Source organism: Panulirus ornatus, chromosome 34 (assembly GCF_036320965.1).
Source record: "Panulirus ornatus isolate Po-2019 chromosome 34, ASM3632096v1, whole genome shotgun sequence".
Taxonomy (NCBI): domain Eukaryota; kingdom Metazoa; phylum Arthropoda; class Malacostraca; order Decapoda; family Palinuridae; genus Panulirus; species Panulirus ornatus.
Window position 1 is genome coordinate 17,105,478 of NC_092257.1, and position 17,317 is coordinate 17,122,794.

The window sequence follows — 17,317 nt, forward strand, 5'->3', positions numbered from 1 at the left end:
TGGAAGATGATGCTAAACTCACCTCTGGCAGACGAACCAAGTTGCCATCCTGAATATTTCCTGTAACTTCATTAAATGTGTTCCAAACATCTTTTGCTGCAAAATGAATGGCGAATATGGTGGCAATCTGTGGCAACAACTTGTACTGTTGAGTCTGATAATCAAGGATCTGAGGTTCTGGCTCTCTGTGGGGAAAAAAAATTAAATCCAATTAAATGAATATATGGGAAGTTTACTTAAAACTTGGCAAACTATGCAGGCAAATGAGTCATTAACCTGCCTACCAAGCAAGCAGCATAGACTCAATAGGAAATTAAACACTTAATCTAACACAGTAGTTACCTCCTCAGCTAACATGCTACTAGTGCTTGCTTTTCATATACAAGAATGACTTCAATACACAAATCCAGGTTGTCAGTACCATGGATAACTAGTAATTAACCCTAAACTGCTCCCATCATCTGATGATGATCCTTGGAGGACTGCTCCCATTATCACATGACAATTTAACTTTTTTGCCTCAGATTTATTATATTCCATTAATAGCCAACAGAGGTTTCTCTTCCATAGCCAGAAGGGCAAAGGAAAAAAAATGTTGAACTCCTCAGTACATCTGGTCCCCACTTAATGTTGGGAATGCATTCCTGGAAATCCCAACTTAACAAAATCACTGGATAGTGGATCAAATTTTACCTTTGGATTCAATGGGATAATCATGAGTTACTTTCCTAAGGTATGTTTCTCAAACCTAATTTTCACACAAAAAAAATTGATAAAATGTTGGGAAGGTAGGCAAAGTTAGAGAGTCTTTGCAAGTGGTTTGGTGAAAAAAAAAAAGAGGTGGTGAAAGCCTTGTGTAAGATGAAGTGTGGCAAGGTGACTGGAGTGCATGGGAATGCAAATTAATTTTTAAAGAACAGAGGTAATTGCATTGTTCATTGGTTAGTTAGGATTTCTAATGTATGACTGACTTTTGATGAGAAGCTTGAGGACTGGCAGAATGCCTGTATGGTGCCAGTGCCACTATATAGAAGCAAGAAGGACAAAAGTGAATGTTAAAATTACAAAGGTTTGTTGCATGTGTCTGGTAAGATATATGGTGATAGAGGGAGTGGTAGCATGCACAAAGCTTCAGCCTGGAGAGCACTTCAGGAGGGGTTGAAGGTGGTAGATCAGGTGTTTGTTTTGAAGAATGTTGGTGAAACAGAAGGACTTGTATGTGGTATTTATGGATCTGGAGAAAGCATAAGACAGAGTTGACAGAGATGCTCCATGGAAATGTTAAGAATACATGGTGTAGGAGGAAAGCTGCTAGCAGCAGCAAAAATTTTTACTGAGAGAATAAGGCATTGGGTTTGTGAATACAAGTGAATTTGGGTCTGTGGTAGGGGCGTGATGTTACAATGGCTGTTTAATTTGTTCGTGGATGTGGTGGTGAGGGAGGTGAATGCAAGGGTCTTGGAAAGAGAAGGAGGTACATGCAGTGAGTCAGTTGGTGTTTGCTGATAACATGGTGCTAGTGGCAGATTTCAGTGAGAAATCACAGAAACTTGAGTCTGAGTTTGGGAGAGCATGTGAAAGGAGAAAGTTTAGAGGAAATATGAATAAAAGCAATGCTACAAGGTTTAGAAGTGGAAAGAGTTAAGAAGTTGGGGTATGAGTTTCAATATAAATCACCTAGAGGACAGTGAAGGGAACCATGGAAGCTACAGTTAGGGGGCAAACATCGTGAATACAATGAGGGGAGTTCAGAGACAGCAGTCATAGTAGGTGAGGACAAACTTAGGTGTGCTTAATAGCACAGTAGTCCCAAAGGTACTGTATGGAACTGAGGCATGTTCACTAGATTAGAAAGAAAGGAAAAGGGTAAACATAAGAGAAATGAAATGTTTGAGGACAATATGTGGTGTGAGGAGGGTTGATCAGGTCAGAAGTGATTAGGTGAAAGATATGGTTATAAGAAGGGTATGGTTGAAAGAGCTGAAGTTGATGTTCTGGAATGGTTTGGATATAGAGAGATGATGAGTAAGAAGAAGCTGACAATAAAAGTATATGTGTTAGAAGTGAAAGAGACAAGGAAAATGGGGGCCTAAATTGGAAGGATGGATTGGAAAAAGTTTTGCCTTCAGGGTCTGAACATACAGGAGGATGTAAGGTGTGCATGAAATACAAAACAGAGTGAATTGGAGCAATGTTGTACACTGGGGGTGAAGTGCCTGAATGGAATGAACCAGGGCATATGAAGCAGTCAGGGAATACCACTGAAAGGTCTACAAAGCCTTATTGTGGAAATGTGGCAATGGTTTTGGTACATTACATATAACAACTAAAGAATGGAGGTGAACAAATGAGACCATTGGTTTGTCTGTTCCTGGAACTACCTTGCTAGCAAAGCAAGGGAAATGGCAAAGTATTGAAAAAACAATTATTCTTTCCCAATGCTGTGCCTGTGTATGAAATAAGAGTACACCATGAAACCAAGATAAACAGAAATACACAAAGTCTCCATGTCCTCACACCTTATCTGATGTCAACCATCTCACTCAGCAGTGGACCAAACTAACACAAAGGTATTTTATATGAATTTCTGAGTATTTTCCTTAATTTCAAATGCCAAGCTATCATTCCTTAAAAAGAAAAACTTATACATTAACGTAGTAATAAGGACTTCTGTCCATGACTGGAATTGTAAATATAAGGAAATATGAGCACAAGCTGCCAAGAAGAAAAAAAAATGCTGGTGCTATACCAAAATAAGTATCAAACACCAGGGTCTTTAATATATTGACATGTCATCACATCTCATATGTTGTAAGAACTGGTGTAAAGTTGGAGGCAATCACTGATACTGGTACTAGCATTTGTAAAATTCATCTGTTTTAGCTCAACTGCATAGTGGCTTCATAAGAAGCCCTACATGAACAGGACAAGCCCTATTACATTCTCCGTAAAAATTGCATTCTGCTACTACTTTTTCCCATCATCCACACCTGAACTGGAACATATGTTTTAAAACGTTACAAAGCCTGGACAAATATGAAGATGAGCCAAAGTTGGTTGTACCACCTCTGACTGAAATCATGATTAATGAGCAACTTGGTTGTCGCTATTGTTATGCTGATGTTTTTGGATCAACTAGTAACTTAGTGGTCAGAAAAGCTATCAAAAAGTCAAAGTTCCACATTTCAATCTTCATGGGATGGTAAAGAAAACTCTTGCATGAATGAAGGTGAAAGGTGATGACCTAAATACAACTATATTTTTGTCTTGTAATCAAATATAATTCAGTCATAAAAATATTCAAAAGCCCATTAAACGTTATGAACATTAAAAATATTGAATATGTAAACTTCAGTAAGCCATCAATTTTGTAGCCATCAATTCTGTATGTAATAACTATTATATTTAGTAGATACAATTAAAGGAGAAACAAATAATCTTACCCAGGTGCTAACTCTGACTGATGACGAACAGCAGAGTAACGTGTTGCTATGGTCACTGCACGCTGTAGTTGTCGGTAGGAACTGAAGCATATAGCAACCCTCACAAACACCATTGTCCCATATGCAAGTTTGTTACTGGCAGGCTTCACATATGTGCCATCCTATGTTAAAAGAAGAGAATTCTAACATTCTCAAGAAAAACTTTGATTTTCCCATAATTTTCATTTGCACAAAATGCTATACTAACACTTTCTCTACTATTAAAATAATGCTTCAAAAATGTATAATATTACACATATGTTTTGAAAACTAACCTGTGACTTGTTTATATAATGACAAGATTAAGTTCTTGATCTTAGAACATGACCATCTTACCTCTAAAACTTGTGAGTGTTTCATAAGCATGTGTGTTCGAGGAATGTGGTAATGGTCAAATCTCAGGAAACCATTGTCATTTGTGTTCATTCCCAGCCTAGGTCCAATCTCACCAATAGTTACACCTAAAAACAAGTAAAAATATAATAAAGTAATGGCTAATATCCAGTGCAATATTTCCATATGGAAGGGAAGGCAATTTATCAGGAAAGGAGGTGCTAAAAAAATCTATTCTTATGCATAGCAGAGACTTCTAGAGAGACCCAGAACTGAGTGTTGCACAGGATAGACAAAAACAGTGAACAGGTCAACCATCAATGAGGACACCCTTCTATTGACAGTTATATCTGTTAGCTTTGCCCTAAAGTGAAACTAGGCCAGGCTCCTCTTATGCCAAAGTATTCCGTTCAAGAGCTAAAATTCCAAAAATAAATATGTGGAGAGAAAGAGACTTGTACAAAAGTTTTTGGTAATTGAATGCTAAAGTCAAACCAAACATATCATAGTCAAAAGCATTTATATTGTGTCCTATTCTCTTCTCAATTATCTCAATCTATCTTGAAAACACGCACAGACTCACTGAAGATGACGCTTAACTCTTAATAAATGTTTATTGTAATGACTCACCTGGCATGCTCTGATGAGTTTCCTCATCTCTAAGCTGGACAACGAAGGGGTGAATTCCATGGCACTGTCCCTGAGTGTACAGCTGAGCCATCACCACAGCATAGTTCACTGTCTTTCCCACTAAAATATATTTGATTTAAAGTATAAGAGACTTCTTTCCATACATGAATGATGCATAAGTAAGGTACTAACCTTTCAACCTGTTTTGATAAAAGGCATAAAAGACATCAGCAAATGGGAAGTCTAAGTACAGTTTCCATGAAAAAATTCAAAATTACCATATAAAATAAGGCTTATTTGCAAAACCAATCCTACTACTTGTTCATGGTGGGAATATCATATATCGTTAAGCATATTACTGTCTTCAAAATCAGATGAATATATTTGCCATTTCAGTTATCCTGTGTTATTAAGAGTGGAGGTATGCAACTTTTGCTTGTTCTCCTTGTGTTTAGTGATATTTACACTTTCTGTTCCAGATGATATTTTTTTTCCTCTACCAGTAACTAATATGGGCCCTAAAAAATTGTTCCAGGAAGGAAAGGCTTGTATTCTCACTTAGAAGCAAGAAAATGTTTTTACATGAAAGATTTCAACATAGGCTGAATCCACGATCGGACACCTGTTAGGACTTTCTTATAACATCATCTCTTCCTCAAAACTGGTTCTAGGTGAGCTAGGACGACCAGTAAGGTGAATAACAACATGAAGTGTGAGGTGTTGAAAAACCCAACCTTATCCAGTTATCAGTTGCCTTATTGATCTTTCTAGATTGACCGAACCCACCTTTCTGCACAAGGATAATGTTAGAGGGAAGCCTAAACAAGTCTCTGCATAGAAGACTCAATCCTGCCTGGACATCTTGAAACCTTGTGTACAGACTCATTTTCTTGCTTCCGAGAAAGAATACTGGCCTTTGATATTCACCAGAAAAGGAAAAAATAACTTCCAGAACAGAAATGGCAAACATATCAGTAAACAAAAGGACAATGGGCAAAAGTTGCATTCCTCAAGTCTCAATAACACAGGAAAACTGAGGTGGCAAAAATATTTTGCTCAATTCAAATACTTGGTCAAGCTGCCAGACATAGGATATTGCCACCATAAGCAAGAGACAATTTAATTTGTGAATCATAGCTAATGTATAAGACCTCATTTCAATGATAACTGTTCCTTTTCTTTAGTGGAGTATGTACCTACCACCTTTATTAGCATTGGACAACAAAGTGAAATTGCAAATCATGAACCATGTTGACCATTATCTAAAATTCCTAGTTCACTTTGGCTTGGCAAACTGTCAGTTGACTCATGGTCCTTCAGGCTGAACAAAGAATGAAATTCTATAATCTGCCTGCTAAATTCAATGTTCTGATATAATGTAAGTCTCTCATTTCTTTAATTATAAAGACATATATGTCTTGAGTTTATTCAAATCAGACTTCATAAAACTGCTTCATAAGTTCTTATTCTCTCTCTTCTCGTGGCATGTCATGCAAGCGTGTGAGACTCTTAAACATCTAAGGTCTATCTCATCACAAACATATTCTGTTTTGCTACTGATCTCTCTGCCTTTTTGGAAAGGCCACTGGAAGTACATCTCAACCAAGAGTGGAGTTTTCTCCTGGTTTGTCTTTATCATTATTAGATAATTCTCAGTTACTTCAATATCGCTGATAGCATTCCTATCCAAATGATTAAACAACATAATATCAATATTTTCTTTTTTTTATGGAATACTGATTTATACTGATCCAAGAGCATCATACATGTTCTCTTTCAATCATTATCATACTTTTCTCCAATGCTCAAAAGTTCAATTTCTGTTCTTTTGTGAACTATTTTATTTACATTTGAGAATAATGGTTTGGGATTCTACCCTTACATTACTGAGAGCTTTCTCTTCATTTGTTCTTTGTTTTCTTCTAGTGAAACTGATTGGCAATATTCTTATAATCAGCAAATATATGTATGCAGTAGTCATATATTCTCTCCCTGATGAATGGGCTGATCACAAAGGATGGGTCTTAGCTTTGATGCCACATTAGGGAAATTCAATATCAGTGCTATGCAAAATCCTGAAGCCAGAATACCATCCCTACTTTAAAAAAAAAATATCCAAAATACTAAAAGCAACACTGTATTTATTATGATGTCACACAACTGTATGTTCACACTATAAAAATAAGGCTGATACATCCAGAGGGGCAAGTCTGCAGGGGATGAGAGGACTTGGGAAGTGAAGTCAGTTGTTTGCTGATGATGCGGCACTGGTAGCAGATTAGAGTGTGAAACTGCAGAAGTTGGTGACTGATGGTGGAAGGGTGTGTGAAAGGAGGAAGTTGAGAGTAAATGTGAATGAAAGCAAGGTTATTAGGTTTAGCAGAGTTGAGGGATAGGTTGACTGGGGTGTGACTTTGAATGGAGAAAAATTGGAGGAACTGAAATGTTTTTGATACCTGGGAGTGGAAATGGCAGCAAATGGAACCATGGAAGCAAAAGTGAGTCATGGGGTGGGTGAGGGGGTGAAGGTTCAGGGAGCACTGAAAAATGCGTGGAAAGATAAATCGTTATCTGGGGGACAAAAATAGGTATGCTTGAAGGTATAGTAGTCCTAACATACATGGGCTATGGATAAGACTGTGCAGTGGTGGGCAGTGAACTGGAAATGAAATTTCTAAGGACAATTTGTAGTGTGAGGTGGTTTGATTAAATAATGAAAGGGTGAGAAAGAGGTGTGGTAATATAAAGGGTGTGGTTGTATGAGCTGAAGAGGGTGTGCTGAAATGGTTTGGACATACAGACCAAATTGGAGATGCAAGGATAGAGTGATAAAAGATTTTGAGTGATCAGGGCCTGAACATGCAATAGGGTGAAAAAAGTGCATGGGATAGAGTGATCTGGAAGGATGTGGTAAACGGGGTCAACATGCAGTCAATAGACTGAACAAAGGCATGTGAAGATTCCGGATAAACCACGGAAAGTTCTGCGGGTCCTGGTTGTGGACAAGAAGCTGTGGTTTCAGTGCATTACACATGATAGCTATAGAATGAATGTGACTGGATGTGGCCTTTCTTCACCTATTCCTGGCACTATATCGCAAATGTGGGAAACATTGATCAAGAATGTAAGAAAAAGAAAATAAGATTCAAGCAGATGATACAGATCTTCTCTGAAGTCATTTGTTTAGCCTGTGGTCTTTCATTAATGCAAGGCAAGATGAGTCCCTCTGCAGTTCCCTAAGTTTGTCTGTCAGTATAACTTGGGTTGATGAACACAGGGACTATCATGAATTCCCTCAAAACTGAGGTGCCCTAGTTGGGTGTATTGGTCAGCAATGCTAAACAGGATGTAACCCAGGCATGAGCAGATAGTATTCAGCTTCATCAGCTATCAGGCCTTCTTTTAGTTGATAGATAAAAGTGGTGCCAACTTTGATTTGGGTTTATTACCTCAGATGTGACAAGTAAAATCAGCAAAAAGACTGTTTACTCAGATTGAGTACACCTTGAGTTATTCATACCCAGATACATAGTTTTCAAAGATGAGCTTTGGCCTGCCAGGTGGCTGTACTTTGCTAAGTTGTGTTGAGGATGAACGAGCCTTAAATGCACCATAATCTACCATGAAGGGAGCTTTCTCACTGTCATCAAAACAACAAAAATCAGTTGCTGCAATCTACTGCATCAAAGCTTGAAAAACCTTGAGTGTCCAAAAAATCTTAGAACAGAAAAGAGGTTTCTTCACCTTGTTAAGTTTGTAATGACTTTTCTAAAATACAATGAAGCTTTGATTGTAACAATCTGGACACAATGACCTGGACAGAACCTTACTTGAAAATTTTCTCATTTTTCAAAAGCAACAGCCTGTATCTCCATGACTTACACAAGAATTTAGAGGTTTGACAGACTGAAATGAAAACCCTACTGGTTTGTTTCCAACAAGTGGTAAAGTTACCTAGGACAAACCCAAGAGAGGTTGGATTGGTAAACTTATGTCAACTTGGCTTACATTCTGCAAGTATTCACCAACCAATCTATAAAGTGACCATTCTGTTATATTGACTCATTTCCCATTTCATGCAGTTTGTGTTGCCTTCCTCAACACATTTGTACTGGCTAACCTTACACATTCTAATATGAAATAAAAAAATCATAAAGTAAATGATTGCTGTTAATAACGGAAATGTAAGCTCAACAAATATCACACACACAAAAAAAACTTACATCCTCCTGGCCACCATTTGGTTGATGTGATGGTTGGAGAGTTCAATATAAACTCCTGGGTGTCCGGGTCATATGTGGCAGTTGTCTCAAGACCTCTTAGGAATGTTCCATGACCCAGCTCTGTCTGAACATGAGTGAAAATACCTTAAGGGGCTCTTTATTTACAAAACTTAATGAACAAATATCTGTCACACTTTCATGCACTGAATGGCAAGAATTATGGCACTGTAATCATATACATATTACAATAGACACCACGTCATTTTATTGCTATCAGTAACTTTGTCTCATTTACTGATGTTATTTAAATGAAAAATAATCATCTCGGTGACATAATCCTGCACAGAGCACATAAAAACAATAATAATATCACTAATGTATCATATTTCTTTGCTTAACATATGTGCCATTTTTATTTTTTGTAATTGAAGTCTAATATGGGAATTTAAACAAATATTAAGACTTTATGCACACATGCTATCAATGGACTGAACCAGGGCATGTAAGGGTCTGGGGTAAACCATGGAAAAAGGTTTGTGGAGCTTGGATGTGGATAATGAGCTATGGTTTCAGTGCATTACACAGCTAGAGACTGAGTGTAAACAAATGTGGCCTTTTTTTTTTTTTTTTGTCTGTTTCCTGGTGCTACCTCGCTGAAGCTGGGAGTAGCAATGCTATTTTCTTGTGTGGCAGGGTAGCGACAGGAATGGATAAAGGCAAGCAAGTATGAATATGTACATATATGTGTATGTCTTTTCCTGGCGCTACCTCGCACAGGGGGAGGAGAGTGCTATTTTATGTGTGGTGGGGTGGCGACGGGAATGGACGAAGGCAGCAAGTATGAATATGTACATGTGTATACATGTATATGTCTGTGTATGTATATGTATGTATACATTGAAATGTATAGATATGTATATGTGCGTGTGTGGGCGTTTATGTTCATACATGTGCATGAGGGTGGGTTGAGCCATTCTTTCGTCTGTTTCCTTATGCTACCTCGCTAAGGCGGGAGACAGTGACAAAGTATAATAAAATAAATAATGTATATTCCTGTGTATAAGTTGATATGTATATATATATATATATATATATATATATATATATATATATATATATATATATATATATATATATATATATATATTCTTTCTTTCTTTCATACTATTCGCCATTTCCCGCATTAGCGAGGTAGCGTTAAGAACAGAGGACTGGGCCTTTGAGGGAATATCCTCATCTGGCCCCCTTCTCTGTTCCTTCTTTGGGGAAAAAAAAAAACAAGAGGGGAGGATTTCCAGCCCCCCGCTCCCTTCCCTTTTAGTCGCCTTCTACGACACGCAGGGAATATGTGGGAAGTATTCTTTCTCCCCTATCCATTGTTATCCCTGGGGATAGGGGAGAAAGAATACTTCCCACGTATCCCCTGCGTGTCGTAGAAGGCGACTAAAAGGGAAGGGAGCAGGGGGCTGGAAATCCTCCCCTCTCAATTTTTTTTAATTTTCCAAAAGAAGGAACAGAGAAGGGGGCCAGGTGAGGATATTCCCTCAATGGCCCAGTCCTCTGTTCTTAACGCTACCTCGCTAACGCGGGAAATGGAGAAGAGGGAGACCAAATTGGAGGTGGAAAGATGGAGTGAAAAGGATTTTGTGTGATCGGGGCCTGAACATGCAGGAGGGTGAAAGGAGGGCAAGGAATAGAGTGAATTGGAGCGATGTGGTATACAGGGGTTGACGTGCTGTCAGTGGATTGAATCAAGGCATGTGAAGCGTCTGGGGTAAACCATGGAAGGCTGTGTAGGTATGTATATTTGCGTGTGTGGACGTGTGTATGTACATGTGTATGGGGGGGGTTGGGCCATTTCTTTCGTCTGTTTCCTTGCGCTACCTCGCAAACGCGGGAGACAGCGACAAAGTATAAAAAAAAAAAAAAAAAAAAAAAAAATATATATATATATATATATATATATATATATATATATATATATATATGTGTGTGTGTGTATATGAGTGGACGGGCCATTCTTTGTGTTTCTTGATGCTACCTCACTGACACGGAAAACAGCGATTAAGTATAATAATAATAATAATATTTTTGCCCACTAACTTCAAGAAATTAGAAATTTATGATTCTGTGCACAGTACCTTCATAATGTTAAAAGACATTCCTTTTTCTGTTCCTACAATTTTATTGCTTTAATTTTCTTAATTTTTTGCCGTATGACTGTTGACCTCGTTTCATCAAGAAAAATATTAATTCATTACAAAAACAATTTCTATTGCTCACCTGTGCATATGTGCCAATGATCTCCCCAGACCATGCCCGACTCATCCATTGTGCTTGTTGCTCAACTGTACCCTGACCCATGATTGCAGGAAGAAACATGATAAAATGCAAGGCCAAGGGGTTGCCATCTTTTGTTATTGCAACACCTACTCCAGATCCCATAAGACTTCTGAAAAATACAAATATATATATGAGTCTCTTCTTTCAACCATATATTCACAAGAAACACCAAACTCTTACGTGATGAAAAAAAAAAGGTTATAAAAAAAAATGTGTTTCTCCTAGTATCATATCTCTCCACATAGTTTACTATTTTCTGCTCAACTCTGTAACAATTCAAATGTACTTAATCATGTCATATTCTTATATGATCATTCAGTATCCTTTGTTGCCTCCAATTTCTTATTATCTGTAATATTCATCCTTTTCTAATTACTTACCCCATAATCTGCTGTACTTAGATTTATGGCAAACTTCTTTCTTTTAATAGTAGAGTAAAAAAATCACCATTATCTTAAAATGGAAAATTCTTCTTTCATATTATTCGCCATCTCCCGCATTATCGAGGTTGCGTTAAGAACAGAGGACTGGACCTTTGAGGGAATATCCTCACCTGGCCCCCTTCTCTGTCCCTTCTTTTGGAAAATTAAAAAAAAACGAGAGGGGAGGATTTCCAGCCCCCTGCTCCCTTCCCTTTTAGTCGCCTTCTACGACACGCAGGGGATACGTGGGAAGTATTCTTTCTCCCCTATCCCCAGGGATAACAATGGAAAATGTAGGGTTTTATAATTTTAAAGACCTTTTCTCTACATGGCAGAGTTCCAAGATATTCTCTTCGAAAATCGAAGTTAGGACCTTCTCGTTCCTTTGTCTTTCTGGTGGTGAAACTCTAGCTTCCCCTACCTGTTGCTATTCTCCCAAATCAGTAACAGCAGCTTTCTCATTTCATACCTGCCTTCAGCCAATCAAAGACTGCCACATAGATGATGCCATAGACCTACTCCCTCCACACTGCATGGCAGCTCAGAATTTAAAGATCATGGGAATGAAATCAAAAACAGTCACAGATGGTACAGAGATGGGTTTTTCAAAAAGAGAGAGAAAGAGGCAGGGCAGGGTAAGAAATCCAGAAAAATAACACTTGTGGGACACCAGACAAAAATAAAATTCATGTATCAAAACATACAATTCTTTCCTCTGGCATCTGCTCTATGCGTATGAGAACATACATGCATGAGGGTGTAGGATTTAAAGAAAAACATTCAGATAAAACTAAACTTAAGAATGGAAATAAATACCTTCAGTAGTGATTCGAGACAATAAAACCTGCCCACAGAGGAGTCCCCAGAACAGAGAGGGTCCACAATGTTTAAGTTATGATACCAGGTAAGATGGCATGTGAGTGCTAAAGACCTCTTTTATTGATTTCCTTCGACAGAAAGGTTTCTGAGAACTAAAGAGAGGCCACCTTCCTCACATTGTTTGCCCTACCACAGAGCCCAGGTTGAACCAATAAAATATCTAAATCCATATAGTGGAAATCTTTGCCATTAGGGATTTAAAGGTTCAAGTGTGCCCAAATGAATGTTGCCCTTGACGATCTTTAGCAAAGTTCAAGATGTCTCCAAAAGTTTACCAGCGCATCAGGCATGGTGCTCTCTTCACCAATTCTTTGAGAGTTGATGACAACTGGGTTATTTCTAACTTCACTATTTTCATACTTAGCCAGAAATCTAGGGCATGGGTTACTTTAACAGATAAACGATTGTCATCAAGGAGAATAAGACTTATGAGTTTGGACACAGTGTGTAATTCAATAACTCTTCTAAAGCCCAAGGCCTAAGGGAAAAGTTTTCATACGAAGATGTTAAAGGTCTAAGATGGCAGGAAAACTACTAGCCTGTAAAAGTTCTAGGGCTTTTCAAAATTCCCACTTGGGTTGCAGTGGAGAAGCAATTAGTCTCCTGAAAAAGAAAAATTGGAGAAATTCAACCCAAACAGGGCTCAAAGATTTATACTAAAACCGAATGACAAAGATTCTTAAGGGGCATCCTTATATGAGGCAACAGTGGTACTGTCTTTATCTATGTTGTGAAAGAGCCTTTAGAAGAACCCCAAACATAAAGCTTCAGTCATGTCTGAGACATCAGATTCTTCAATGGACTAAAAGGCTTTCCAGACCAGCACCAGCAGGTACACAATGTCCTTGAGTTGCAACACTTCAACTTTCAGTGTTTTGGACTTATGACACTGCTCATCTACCTTAAAGACTCAGGCTGGAGTGTCTGAAAGTGTGAGGCTGTAATCAAGATGAAAAAAAGATTGAGAGGAACCTGGAAGTTCAGGCCCTAAGCGGAAGAAAAGCATAAGGGTAGGGGGGAAGAATACTGTGGAAGTCTCGGATAAAGTCCAGGGTTAGTGTGAGGACAAGTGTAAAGGAAGTGAGCCCCAAAGTGATGTGGGTGAAAGTGGATTATGAGAAGTGGGTAATTATTAGCATTTCTGCACCTCTGAAATTACAGGGCCCTGATACACAGCCCCCATCAATTATTTCACTAAATGAGAGCTTTTTTTAGTTTCTTAAAGGCATTTTGTACAATGTGTTCCCCAACATGGGAGAGAAAATTTTACATGCTTAAATTCATGGTTAGTATATATCTACTAACAAAACGATGTTTCATTTATACAGGGATGGAAAAAAGGGCGAGCTTGAATATGCCAGGTTTTTCTGATTTTAAGTGAATGCAGCAGCATTACCAATTATGGCATTTCATGACTTAACAGATGGATTTTTAGTGACAAATGTAACTTCATATAACAAAATTACAATCGGACACCAAAGCCTAAATTACAAAGTACCTTTTGACAACCATGCAATTCTTTGATTTTGCATTAATGCTAATTTAAGTTTCTTTACATAATCTAATATTTTTGTACTGTAAAAGAAATATTTTTCACTCATTATCTTCATGTTCTAGTAAATGGAAGGCACAACTGCACTTGATGAAAATAAAATTATACCTACCGCATCCCTTCCATCTGACCAACCAATTGCTGGATCTCTTCATCATTATTAAACTTGCCAACCATATGACATGCTTTGCGCAATGCATTGGTATATCTTTCTTCATGGCTCATGTATTCTGGTCGTATGGGGTCAAGATACTCTGGATCCGAAAGGAATGCGTTTTCTGAAAGAAGATTCATATTGTTCATTCTTGCAACTAAATCTTGATTAGGATACAAGATATTCTATAAAAACATTTACTAGATTCTAAAAATACTTATAAGTAGAAATAATTCATGCCTTGTTTGACATTTATTTGTAATACTGAAATTACATGATGGCAAATCCCAAAAATCACTTATAACATTTCATATTCCCCCACACTTACTGACTTTTGTACTAGTTCCTGAATCTGGTACATCCACCTTACTTCTAGTTCTCCTATACTCCCACTACTACTTACCTAAATAAAGCATTTCTGTTGGTTTACATAAGTTCTTTTGATAGCCACACCATCTCCCTACATAATCATTTCATTTTAACTATTACTACTAGTTTCAAAGTTCACCCTTCAAGTTCCCATGCTTTAATCTGTCTACTATCATATCACATTTGAAATGAATTTATGTAAATATTCAAATGAAAGCAAAACTCTTCATTATCTGAAGATTTGTGGTCCCTACAGGTATGTATATTTGTGGTGGGTGTTGAAAATGAACTGTATACACCTGATGAGGCAAATTTCTTCCATGAAACATGTAGTGTATTGTAAAGTTTCAATAAACCATTAAAAAAAATTTTGCTGAAATGTGATTATCCTTACAAGGAAATACATAAATCAACATCACAGACTAGTGTTATTTTTTTTTTCAAGCTTGACTGCCATTTCCTGTGTTAGTGAGGTAATATTAGGAATGGGTTATTCCAGGAACAGACAAAGAAAGGCTGCATTCGCTCGCATTCATTCTCAAGTTGTTATGTGTGATGCAATGAAATGACAGCCCCCTATCCACAACCACACCCCACAAACCTTTCCATGGTTTCCCCACCTGCTTCAAATGCCCTGGCTCTCTACTGAAAGCATGTCAATATGACTGCTTTATATATATATATATATATATATATATATATATATATATATATATATATATATATATATATTTTATATATATGTTGATGTTGTATGGTTGCGAGGCGTGGGCTATGGATAGAGATGTGCGCAGGAGGATGGATGTGCGGGAAATGAGATGTTTGAGGACAATGTGTGGTGTGAGGTGGTTTGATCGAGTAAGTAACGTAAGGGTAAGAGAGATGTGTGGAAATAAAAAGAGCGTGGTTGAGAGAGCAGAAGGGGGTGTTTTGAAATGGTTTGGCACATGGAGAGAATGAGTGAGGAGAGATTGACCAAGAGGATATATGTGTCGGAGGTGGAGGGAACGAGGAGAAGAGGGAGACCAAATTGGAGGTGGAAAGATGGAGTGAAAAAGATTTTGTGTGATCGGGGCCTGAACATGCAGGAGGGTGAAAGGAGGGCAAGAATAGAGTGAATTGGAGCGATGTGGTATACAGGGGTTGACGTGCTGTCAGTGGATTGAATCAAGGCATGTGAAGCGTCTGGGGTAAACCATGGAAGCTGTGTAGGTATGTATATTTGCGTGTGTGGACTGTGTTATGTACATGTGTAAAAAAAAAAAAAAATTTTGGGGGGGGTTTGGGCCATTTCTTTCGTCTGTTTCCTTGCGCTACCTCGCAAACGCGGGAGACAGCGACAAAGTATAAAAAAAAAAAAAAAAAAAAAAAAAAATATATATTATATATATATATATATATATATATATATATATATATATATGTGTGTGTGTGTATATGAGTGGACGGGCCATTCTTTGTGTTTCTTGATGCTACCTCACTGACACGGAAAACAGCGATTAAGTATAATAATAATAATAATATTTTTGCCCACTAACTTCAAGAAATTAGAAATTTATGATTCTGTGCACAGTACCTTCATAATGTTAAAAGACATTCCTTTTTCTGTTCCTACAATTTTATTGCTTTAATTTTCTTAATTTTTTGCCGTATGACTGTTGACCTCGTTTCATCAAGAAAAATATTAATTCATTACAAAAACAATTTCTATTGCTCACCTGTGCATATGTGCCAATGATCTCCCCAGACCATGCTCGACTCATCCATTGTGCTTGTTGCTCAACTGTACCCTGACCCATGATTGCAGGAAGAAACATGATAAAATGCAAGGCCAAGGGGTTGCCATCTTTTGTTATTGCAACACCTACTCCAGATCCCATAAGACTTCTGAAAAATACAAATATATATATGAGTCTCTTCTTTCAACCATATATTCACAAGAAACACCAAACTCTTACGTGATGAAAAAAAAAAGGTTATAAAAAAAAATGTGTTTCTCCTAGTATCATATCTCTCCACATAGTTTACTATTTTCTGCTCAACTCTGTAACAATTCAAATGTACTTAATCATGTCATATTCTTATATGATCATTCAGTATCCTTTGTTGCCTCCAATTTCTTATTATCTGTAATATTCATCCTTTTCTAATTACTTACCCCATAATCTGCTGTACTTAGATTTATGGCAAACTTCTTTCTTTTAATAGTAGAGTAAAAAAATCACCATTATCTTAAAATGGAAAATTCTTCTTTCATATTATTCGCCATCTCCCGCATTATCGAGGTTGCGTTAAGAACAGAGGACTGGACCTTTGAGGGAATATCCTCACCTGGCCCCCTTCTCTGTCCCTTCTTTTGGAAAATTAAAAAAAAACGAGAGGGGAGGATTTCCAGCCCCCTGCTCCCTTCCCTTTTAGTCGCCTTCTACGACACGCAGGGGATACGTGGGAAGTATTCTTTCTCCCCTATCCCCAGGGATAACAATGGAAAATGTAGGGTTTTATAATTTTAAAGACCTTTTCTCTACATGGCAGAGTTCCAAGATATTCTCTTCGAAAATCGAAGTTAGGACCTTCTCGTTCCTTTGTCTTTCTGGTGGTGAAACTCTAGCTTCCCCTACCTGTTGCTATTCTCCCAAATCAGTAACAGCAGCTTTCTCATTTCATACCTGCCTTCAGCCAATCAAAGACTGCCACATAGATGATGCCATAGACCTACTCCCTCCACACTGCATGGCAGCTCAGAATTTAAAGATCATGGGAATGAAATCAAAAACAGTCACAGATGGTACAGAGATGGGTTTTTCAAAAAGAGAGAGAAAGAGGCAGGGCAGGGTAAGAAATCCAGAAAAATAACACTTGTGGGACACCAGACAAAAATAAAATTCATGTATCAAAACATACAATTCTTTCCTCTGGCATCTGCTCTA

At 37.7% G+C, this 17,317-nt stretch overlaps 1 protein-coding gene across 2 annotated transcripts in view; it reads right to left on the reverse strand.

Moving 5' to 3' along the window:
• The window catches only part of ACOX1 (acyl-CoA oxidase 1), a 42,858-nt gene that overhangs the window by 17,767 nt on the left and 7,774 nt on the right, over window positions 1–17,317 (reverse strand). The window contains exons 1-7 of one of the 2 annotated variants that reach the window (XM_071682650.1): window positions 13,977–14,202; window positions 10,952–11,120; window positions 8,669–8,792; window positions 4,446–4,565; window positions 3,819–3,943; window positions 3,444–3,604; window positions 23–185 (exon numbers count right to left, since the gene is read on the reverse strand). In XM_071682650.1, coding sequence (XP_071538751.1) covers window positions 23–185; window positions 3,444–3,604; window positions 3,819–3,943; window positions 4,446–4,565; window positions 8,669–8,792; window positions 10,952–11,120; window positions 13,977–14,167 — 1,053 coding nt within the window. In that variant the 5' untranslated portion in view covers window positions 14,168–14,202. Of the gene's footprint in view, window positions 1–22; window positions 186–3,443; window positions 3,605–3,818; window positions 3,944–4,445; window positions 4,566–8,668; window positions 8,793–10,951; window positions 11,121–13,976; window positions 14,203–16,105; window positions 16,275–17,317 lie in introns of those variants that run through there. The other variant, XM_071682649.1, reaches the window with a different exon arrangement.